The sequence below is a fragment of the Propithecus coquereli genome, unplaced genomic scaffold, assembly GCF_000956105.1.
Source record: "Propithecus coquereli isolate 6110/MARCELLA unplaced genomic scaffold, Pcoq_1.0 Scaffold178, whole genome shotgun sequence".
Lineage (NCBI taxonomy): Eukaryota > Metazoa > Chordata > Mammalia > Primates > Indriidae > Propithecus > Propithecus coquereli.
The window spans coordinates 1,073,491-1,084,074 of record NW_012142523.1 but is presented as its reverse complement, the minus strand read 5'-3'; the positions used below and the strand labels follow the sequence as shown (position 1 = coordinate 1,084,074).

At 39.3% G+C, this 10,584-nt stretch overlaps 1 protein-coding gene across 1 annotated transcript in view; it reads left to right on the top strand.

The window, feature by feature from the left end:
- Positions 1-7,171, top strand: part of PTP4A2 (protein tyrosine phosphatase type IVA, member 2) — a 31,038-nt gene extending 23,867 nt beyond the window's left edge. The window contains exons 4-6 of the mRNA XM_012642331.1: positions 2,254-2,384; positions 3,651-3,725; positions 4,733-7,171. Coding sequence (XP_012497785.1) covers positions 2,254-2,384; positions 3,651-3,725; positions 4,733-4,841 — 315 coding nt within the window. The 3' untranslated portion in view covers positions 4,842-7,171. The remainder of the gene's footprint in view (positions 1-2,253; positions 2,385-3,650; positions 3,726-4,732) is intronic.
- The last annotated feature ends 3,413 nt before the right edge of the window (positions 7,172-10,584 follow it).

The window sequence follows — 10,584 nt, the reverse complement described above, 5'->3', positions numbered from 1 at the left end:
GTAGAGACGGGGTCTCGCTCTTGCTCAGGCTGGTCTCGAACTCCTGACCTTGAGCGATCCACCCGCCTCGGCCTCCCAGAGTGCTAGGATTACAAGCGTGAGCCACCGCGCCCGGCCCCTACTTCTTATTGAGTGATAATTTTGTAGTCTTTATTACAGTGGTCAGTGGTTGAGAAGGTAGTCCATGCAAAAAGAATAAATGTCCTTTTGGTAATGCAGTCATCTCATATCTGATCCATAAAGTCTCCTCACCTCCATTTTAGTGAAAACACAAAAACTGAGTAGCCAAATAGTGTTTTTAAAAATGTATTTTAGTATGGCATGGTAATAATTTGCTTGCATTCCCATTTCTAAATGACTTTATGGTCCACTGGCTGGAAATCACTGGGGATAAGTGTAACCATATGTAAAATGCAGCCCCGTGTTTAAAAAAATAAATAAAAACAAAATTTAAGCTTCTGAAATCAAGCTTGAATACAAGTTCATTTTCCTGTATTGTGTGTTCTCCAGCGGCTAAATGAGAAATCAGCTTGTTTTGACAGATGGCAGGGTGAGAAAATGACTTGAATTGACCAGTCTGTTTGAATCAGTAATGTTGGTAAACACCTTTGCGAAATAGGAATATATTAAAGAACTTGAACTAGTTTGTAGAAGGTAATAGTAGGCCTGGGATTTATTGTAGGCCTTAAATTTAGATTTTTGTTTTGTTTTAAATAGCCGTGATCAGATAAAATTAAAGGTCTAAGTTAAGCTTGAAAAAACAGGGGCATTTAGCATTAAGCTTGCAATCTCTCTCCTTTTCCCAGACAGAGATTTTAAAATGGAGTTATTTACTTTTGCTAGGTGAAGAGGGTTTGAAATATTTCATTGTAAGAGGTTATCCCTCAAATAAGATCTTTAGTCCTTTGAATGCTCTTACAAATCAGAGACACATTGGAATAGACTAGTGGTGGTTTTAGCTGTGCCAGTTTGAGATTCAGATGTTTCTAAATGATTAATGATTTTTTTTTTGTATAAACTACTTATATCAGTAAGTGAAGCATATTTTATATTGTTTCTTAAATAGGTGAATTTTAGGGAGCATTAGAGGAAGTACGTTCTTGACTAAGGCACTGGTTTTACTGCTGTTTATAGTTAAACTCTGTAGTGACATTTATAATAACACTGACAGCCCTTTAATTATGGGGCGTAGTTGACAACTCAAAACATAATGCGCTGTTGTGGCTAATGGGCTACGTGAAGTGTTCTAGTGGTGCCAATAATGAGCGCAGAATCAATTTAGTGCTCTATCACTTTTTCTAGTATCTTAAAGTGTCCCTATCCAGTCTCATTAGTAGAATAGCCTTATGTTTTTAAAAAATTCCCAATAGTGTTTTTGCATTTCTGTCTTTGAAGCTTAGATGGGAGGAGAGAGGGCATGTAAAATGTGCATACTAGTTTCTTAGGACCTCTTGCTAGGTATAGGTAGCAAGGCAGTTAAACCCCTGCCTGTACTGTGAGTGCATGTGGGATTAGTCTTAATTGAAAGACAACCCAAATCTATGAATACAGAAAGAGAAAGGGATACATGACAAAATAGGCTTTTGCTCAGGACCCTGTCATGTAACACTGTCCTTGTTAAATGGGATATGTATAATTTAGGCAGAGTTTTAAAAATAATTGCTACCTTTAAAAAAAATTACTGAGCACAAGACAAAGATGGTAATATGTTTCTATCATGATTTACTAACAATTGGAGATTTCTTACCAGAGAGCCTTTCTCTGAAGAAAAGATGTCATAATTTAGAGTCATCTGGGGGATAATCTTCAAAAACATTTGTAGGGACCAATGAGATACCAGTGACAACACTTTGCCAGAGCGGACTTTTAAATCATGTCGACATGTGTTGTGTCCTCTCTACTTTGTCTTGGCTTTAATTACAGTTTTCTCTGTTATGTCTAATTACTACTCTATTCAGATACCGTATTTGGGAGAACACTAGCTCTTTTGACTCGGATAAAGAAATTTCCATAAGATAAATCTAGATGCAAAACAAGACTGACTGCACTTCATTGAGAAGGCTACTTTATTTGGCAAACTTTAAAAACCCTAGATAATTTTTCAGCAATGATCAGAATTGCATCAAGAATAGGTATATATAGTACAGTTGGTTCAGTTAGGCTTGCCCTGTGTATTATGTGCAGCTATTCTATATTAGGATGCTAATCTTAGAGAAAATACCAATTTAATATAAAAGGTCATTTTTTTCCCAGGATTGGCCATTTGATGATGGAGCTCCACCCCCTAATCAGATAGTAGATGATTGGCTAAATCTGTTAAAAACCAAATTTCGTGAAGAACCAGGTTGCTGTGTTGCAGTGCATTGTGTTGCGGGATTGGGAAGGTAAGCTCTTACCCTTGTCTGTGAATTTGTTACCATGATGAAAATTTCACTTTGGTAGAAATTTGCCATGTATTGCACTAAAGAACATTAAATTCTCCTGAAAGGAAAGGAAATGAGATATAAAAAGCTAGTGTAAAGATTTCTCACAACAACCTTTTGTGTTTCATCTGGTTGTCCGATTCTAATGCAAAACTGGATTTAGTGGGTGTTTTATTTTTTTCCCCCTTTTTCAAGTAATCAAAGGTTCGGGTCATTGAAATAGGCAACAAAATTAGGATCATTTTAGAGTTTGAAGAATCCAAACATGGTTCATTTTTGATTGAGATGAATGGAAAGTTAATAGGTAGAAAGCAGATGGCTAAACTTTAGACTATTGAAAGGAGATGTATGGATGAGAATTGACCCTGATCTTAAAACCTTTTTCTCTGAACATTGCTTGGGATAGTGTTGCAACACTCTCATCAACAACAGATTAAATGCCAATTTAGGATGTGCACTTTGACTCAAAACATTAGTGCAGGCTGTAGTTGCCTCAGGGTAGTGGTGACTCAGGCTGTTAGCTCTGCTTTGTCCTTTTGTTTACTATTTTCCTTTTTTGCAATTTAGTGTAATATAGTTTCTTCATAAGGGCAAAAGTTTCAGTCCTTATCCTGAAGGCTGAAGATAATGTTGTAACTTGACTTGGGGCAATTTTATAACTAGTAGCTATCTTAGGTAGTCCAAAGTTGGTGCCCTATAATGGGCTTTTTAAACCATGATTTCCTTTGTTAGATTTTTTTAAAATAGAGAACTGTTCCTAATTGTCAGTTCTTTGGCACTCACCTAGCTCATCAAAAGGATTTTGTTCAAAAAGTCTAGCACCTTTTTAGCATTTGATAAGGAAATATTAAAAGAAATTTATAATGAAAATTCTGACATACTTGAAGTACATAATATGTTTGGCCATTTATTTTACTGTGATAATGGCTAAAGACCAGTGAAGAATTTTTGATAATATACAATGATGAGAAAATTTGAGATGTAATGTTAAAGAATAAAGATCTCTTAATGTAGGTTTAGAATTCAATGCTTTACTAAAAATAGATATTACAGAAGCTATAATGATGGAGATAATTTTACGGTGTAGGAAAATATCAGATATTTTAGTATACAGGAAAAAGGAAAACTCAAGCTTTGCTTTATTTTGGTAATATGTAATCCTGGGTTTAAAAAAATCCTTTAATTCCAGAGACTTGTGGATATTTACATGTATTTTTCTCTCTGCAGGGCACCTGTGCTAGTTGCACTTGCTTTGATTGAATGTGGAATGAAGTATGAAGATGCAGTTCAGTTTATAAGACAGTGAGTATGAAGTTTTGTGTTCAGAAACACATAAATCAAGATCATATATGAGGAAGGAATTATGGAAGGTATCCATTTGTAGTGTGGGCTGATTTGCTGTCTTTGGCTTAAATTATTAAGATGTAAAAAATTTAGAGCAAGTGATAAAGAGACTCAATACTACTGGCTCCCAGAGTTAAAGATTTTCTAATTTGGGTGGCAAATTTGGTCCAGTATGTGATTTGAATATCTAGGAATCTTGAAAATAGCTAGGTAGAGTCTCATTGACTTAGTGCTCCTTTTAATAGATTCCATACAATTTCCAAACAACTCTCTATGACAAGGAAGCAAGAAGGATGCATAAAGGAGCAGTTAATCACCTGGGACTCTTACATGACCTATTCAGACAAAAATTGAGGATGGTAGTGCTCAGACAGAATCTTGGCATCAGTCTGGAATAATAGGCCATGCTATTTTGTTGTCCAGAATTCTTTGGCAATTATTGTCTCACCCTTTCCCTTTCAACCCTTTCTTTACGAAAAGAAAGAAAAGGAAAGAAAAAAGAAAAGACAATTTGTGACAGAGGGCTTGAAATATATGGCAGCAGCTCTTGGAAAATAAAGTATTTCAAGAGATGCCATCTGTCTGTCTTGAGCCTGCTCCTTCATCTTAATATATTTTTTTTGGCATCCTAAATACTTGCTACCAATTCTAACCTGAAGAATATATTAATCTAATTGGGAAGAGTATAGTCAGATGTCTCTGGATATACCATTCTGATCTTTATTAAATGATTAATAGACTAAATGGAGTCAACAAAGAAAATTTGTTTCTTCTAGGAATGCTCAGAAAGTTCATGTTGGAACTTAGCTCTTTAAGAAGCGATGTGGTATGGGAAATACGCTGGTTTTCAGCTGTGTAGAGTTAGTTAGAAAGGCTTTAGGCCGTAAATAATGCATTGCAGTGAATCAGCTCTTTTTTTTTTTTTTTTTTTTACATAATAAAGTTTGCCGTTCTTATGCTTTCAGAAAAAGAAGGGGAGCATTCAATTCCAAACAGCTGCTTTACTTGGAGAAATACCGACCTAAGATGCGATTACGCTTCAGAGATACCAATGGGCATTGCTGTGTTCAGTAGAAAGAAATGTAACGAAGGCTGACTTGATTGTGGCATTTAGAGGGAACTCTTGGTACCTGGAAATGTGAATCTGGAATCTTACCTGTGTCATCAAAGTAGTGATGGATTCAGTACTCCTCAACCACTCTCCTAATGATTGGAAAAAAGCAAACAAAAAAGAAATCTCTCTATAACATGAATAAAATATTTAAGAAAAGAAAAAGAGAAAGAAAAAAGGGATTAATTCAGTGAAGGATGATTTTGCTCCTAGTTTTGGAGTTTGGATTTCTGCCAGGATTGAATTATTTCAAAATTTCCTGTCTTTTTAAACTTTTTCAAAATAGGTCTCTAAGGAAAACCAGCAGAACATTAGCCTGTGCAGAACCACCTTGTTTGGGGAGCACACTCTTCCATTATGCTTGGCACATAGATCTCCCTGTGGCGGGATTTTATTTTCCTTTTTTTGAGAGGGGGGTATATTTTTCCCCTCTTCTCTCTTTTCTCTCCTACCCCCTCTTTTTCCCTGATACAAGTTGTAGATGGAATAGGAGAAGCCCTTGTTGCTGTAGATGTGTATGCAGTCTGGCAGCCTTAAGCCCGCCTGGGCACTTTTAGAAAAAACACCAGGAAAAAAAAAAAAAAAGGCAGTGGCATATATACATTATATGATCCAGGTGGTTTTTAGTCTTTACTGAAAACGGGGTGTTCATGTTAGTTTCTTTTCCTCAAAACTATATCTAACATTAGACAAAGTAGCCAAGAGCATTTTGTTTTGATAAATTAGTGGGGAAAATGGCATTTTAAGAGGAGTCTTCTCGAAGAACTTAGCTGAGAGTCGAATTCTTGTCTTTCCCAACCAATGAAGCTAAGTGGGTATCCCAGAAACTTGTCTTCTGAAGGGAGGGCTCCAGGCCATCACTAAAGATGTGTCCAGGCAGAGAGCACACTTTCTACACCCTGTAGAGTTGTGGGCTATACCATTACTCTGATTTTCTGTCTAATGATGTCAGAGAATGCTGGTAGTTTAAATTTTTTATTTTAGGACTTGTACTCTGAATTTTCAGGAACAGTCAAAAGAGTAACAAATTCACAATATTTTGGACTTGAGAAATGCTTGTGGTGGGTATTTTCCAAACTGCCCCATATATGTACAGTTCAGTTTAACCACTGATTGCCTTGTTATTTTCTTACTAGGTTATTTTTGAGATTAAAAAAAAAAATCGCTGGTTTAAAACCAACAATGCCTAGTGAGTGAGTATGTGTCCACAGGCCATAACAGGGTAGAAGAGAGACATTGAACAATCCAATGAATAGTGAAGGGACTGTGTTGCTTGTGAAGTGGTGTAGTAGCATTTTTGTAGATTTTTTGCTGGATTTAATGAGTTGATCTAGAAAAGCTGTTTTCTGCTCCTTTGCAGAAGGCAGTTATGACCAGGCTACATTAACAAGCAGGTAGAGGCGCACCATCAGGGGCTCTTGCACTGTTTGAACCTAAACATTGCATACTTTATAGTGCGCTGCTTCTGAGGCTCTGAATACAGGCTTAGAGTCATTGTGTCCTGCTGGAATTTGCTGTGCAGAGCCATAAGCTTCCTGTTTTGTTAGCATCAGCTAGGCTAGTAGGAATGGACTGGGACCTTGTCTCACACTGATGATACCTCAGATGTTGGCCAGCTACGTGAACTGCCTATTTTCCTATTGCCGGAGCTTTGATTTTTAACTAAATGAAAATCTGTAGATTCTCCCCTCCCCCAACCCAGAAAACAAAGCAAAATAGAATAATGCTTTTGAAAATTGTTTCTAGAATTTTAAAGTAAAAAATGATGGTACTATCCAAAATTATTTCAGAACATGACAATAGATTCCTTTAACACAGACTCAAGATCAAAACAGCATTACCTGCTAAGCTAAGATAGACTGTTGACTCCAAGGGTTTTGATTAATACCATAACGAACCTTTTCCCTTTGACATGCTCTGAATTTCGTTGTTTGCAGGGAGGGTGTGTGTGTGTGTTTGTGTGCGTGCACCTGTGCAGTGTCCATCAGTATCGGTGCCTGCCTAAGTTAGGAAAATTTCATTCCTGGTTCTATATTGAGGAGGATGTAAAAAGCAACATGAAACATTAGCCCTCGTTTTGTTTTAAATTAGACTAATGTTAATTGTTCTCAGAACTGGATTTTTTCCCCCTCAAAATTAAAACAATTTTTTCTTTTGGATTTAATGAAATATTGCTAGCCGAAGCCAGTTTGACATGGTGAGAGAGATGTCAGACTGATGAAAGGTGTGCAGCCTGATTTAAAACCAAACCCTGAACCCTTTTAAAGAACAATAAACCATATTTTACACGCTCTTTGTGCATTTTTTTCCTCCATCCCCATCCCCTGCTTAAAAAGTAGAATTTCATTTATGTCTGCTTCCCTTTCTCTCCTTGCTATTCTCAAGGCCTGTTTGGGGTCCTCTCATTTACTGCACAGAGGTGAAATAACCAGCGGCTGGGAAATTCAGAGATTTCATGCCACCCAGGTATTCAGTAAGGGCAAACTTAACCTTAGTTGGGATACATCTGGTACATTTCTGGTTCAGTTCTTGGATACAACACTGTTGGAATTCAGCGTCTTGTCTCATGCCAAAGGATTTATTTATACTATAGATTTTTTTTTAAGGGGCGTGTGTGTGGGGAGGTCTCACTGTGTTGCCCAGGCTAGAGTGCAGTGGCTGTGCACAGGCGTGATCATAGTTGCAGCCTGGAACTCCTGGCCTCAAGCGATCCTCCTGCCTCAGCCTCCTGAATAGCTGTGGCACTGCAGCTACATGCAGGCACATGCCACTGGGCCCAGCTTGTTTATACCATAGATTTTGATAAAGCATTGCAACTTTTTACTTTTACTACAGAGCAGAGAGGAAGTAGCAACTTTATATGTCATAGGATTTGGGGGTGAGGAATTTCCTTTTAACCACAGGTAAGCATCCATCCCCCCAAATAACAAACTTAGGTGCTAAGATCCTAAGGAAAGATAAGACAGTGATTCCACTTGGGAGGACCTCAGTCTAGAGGGGAGTCAAATGTGTAGACATAAACAGTTACAGTGAGTGAGTATTATAACTTAAAATTCATTGATCCCGTCACCTGTCTAATTTTCACTTCTTGTCCTTCATTACCCAGCTTAGATTCTGTGGCCATTTTGATAATCACTCTTGGCTAAAACACAGTAAATTGCCCCATCTCTTGCTTCATGGTACTTGCCTGGTTAAACTCCCATTTTAAGTTCAGTACTCCACCTTTTCTGCACTTAGCACTTGTGCAGCTGAAGATGCTGATTCAGTCTCTTGTGTTTAAAGTTATGACCTTTAGTACCATCTCACTATCCCAATACATTTTTCTATCCCATTTACTCTTTTTCATTGAAGACATTTTTTTTTTTTTTTTTTTGAGACAGGATCTCGCTGTCACCCCACCTAGAGTGCAGTGGTGTCATGATAGCTCACTGCAACCTCAAATTCCTGGGCTCAAGCAGTCCTGCCTCAGCCTCCTGAGTAGCTGGAGCTACAGGCACACACCACCACACCTGGCTAATTTTTCTGTTTTTGCTAGTGAAGTCTTATCTGTTCATCAGGCTGGTCTCAAACTCCTGACCTCAAGCTATCCTCACGCCTCAGCCTCCCAAAATGCTAGGACTACAGGCATGAACCACCACGCCTGGCTAATATTTTCTATATATTTTTAGTTGTCCAGATCATTTATTTTTTAGTAGAGACAGGGTCTCGCTCTTGCTCAGGCTGGTCTCGAACTCCTGACCTCGAGTGATCCGCCTCGGCCTCCCAGATTGCTAGGATTACAGGCGTGAGCCACCGCGCCCGGCCCCAGTTTACGACATTTTAAAATTTAGAAATAGAATTTCCAGGCTGAGTGAAGTGGCTCATGCCTGTAATCCCAGCACTCTGGGAGGCCAAGGCAGGAGGATCCCTTGAGTTCAGGAGTTCAAGACCAGCCTGAGCACGAGTGAGTCTCTACAAATAGCTTTTTTGACATGTCAATGTATGATACAATTGATCATTCCTCCTCTTTGAAATGCTTTGTTCATTGGCGTGTAGGCCGAATGATGCAACCCGCCTGCCCCCAAGATGTCCACACTAAATCCCTGGAACCTGCGAATGTTACTTTACCATGGTGAAAGGGATTTCTTTTGTGGATGTGATGAGGTTCAGGATCTTTTTTTTTTTTTTTTTTTTTTGAGACAGAGTCTCACTGTATTGCCTGGGCTAGAGTGCCGTGGCGTCATCCTAGCTCACAGCAACCTCAAACTCCTGGACTCAAGCGATCCTCCTGCCTCAGCCTCCCGAGTAGCTGGGACTACAGGCATGCGCCACCATGCCCGGCTAATTTTTTCTATATATTTTTAGTTGTCCAATTAATTTCTTTCTATTTTTAGTAGAGACAGGGTCTCGCTCTTGCTCAGGCTGGTCTCGAACTCCTGACCTTGAGTGATCCGCCTCGGCCTCCCAGAGTGCTAGGATTACAGGCGTGAGCCACCGCGCCGGCTGAGGTTCAGGATCTTGAGAAGGGAAGAATATCCTGGATTATGTGGGTGGGCCTGATCTAACAGCATGGATCCTTAAAAGCAGACGGCCTTTCCTGGCTGAGGTCAGAGGGCGATGTGACTGGGGAAGTAGGATCAGAGAAATGCTTTGAAGACAGAGAAGGGGGCCAGGAGCCAAGGAATGAGGGCAGCATCAACCCTGGAGAAGGCAAGGAAACATTCTACCCTAGCGCCTCTAAGAAGGAACTTGGCCTGCCAACAACTTGATTTTAGTCCCTCGTGGGACTTCTGCAGAACTGTAAGATAAATTTGTGTTGTTTTAAGCCGCTAAGTTTGTGATAATTTTTTATAGCAGCATTAAAAGACTAATACAGATTTTTGCCTTCTAGAACAGCACACTCGTGAGTTTTCCCCTCGTTTAGTGGCCACACTTCAGTCGGAGTTTCAGGTTCTTCATTAGCTCCTCCATTTCTGCTGTATCTGCCTGGACACTGTTCTCTGGACTCCAGACCCGTATCTAATGCCTCCTTGCCATCTGTTGTGGATGTGTCGTGTTAAAACTTAATTTCGATTCCTGCTCAGCTGTTACACCCTATTCGATATTGCAACCACCCCACCACTGGCATGCTCTATTGCCGTGCTATGCTTTTAGTGTTTGCTATAACACCACCGTCTCACAAACTTTTTATTATTTGTCTCCCTGGCCAGAATAATAAGTTTCACAAGGGCGTAGATTTTTTTTTTCTGTTTTGTCTGTTTTATTCACCATATCTTAAGCACCTAGATGGTGCTTTTGGCACGCAGTAGGTGCTTAGTAGATGTAGAATGGATGGGCACTAATAGAGGCATGATGTGGTACTGTGGTATTAGGGAGTAACGAAAGCTGCCCTGGAGCACATTAGGAAGTTACACAGTGGTCATAATTGAGCTGGGGTTTGAAAAAGCTCCGTGCACAATGAGATAGCACTTCACATCCACCAGAATGGCTATAATCAAAAAGAGGGACAGTAACAAGTCTTGGTAAGGGTGTGGAGAAATTGGAACCTTCATACGTTTTTGGTGGCTAAGTAAAGCAGTGGTGTAGTAGCTTTTGAAAACAGTTCAGTAGTTTCCCAAAAAGTTGCCATATGATTCAGCAATTGCAATATACCCAATATCCAGTTCTAGATATATACCAGAGAGAATTGAAAACATCAGTGGTTGCCTGGGCTGGGGTGGGGATTAG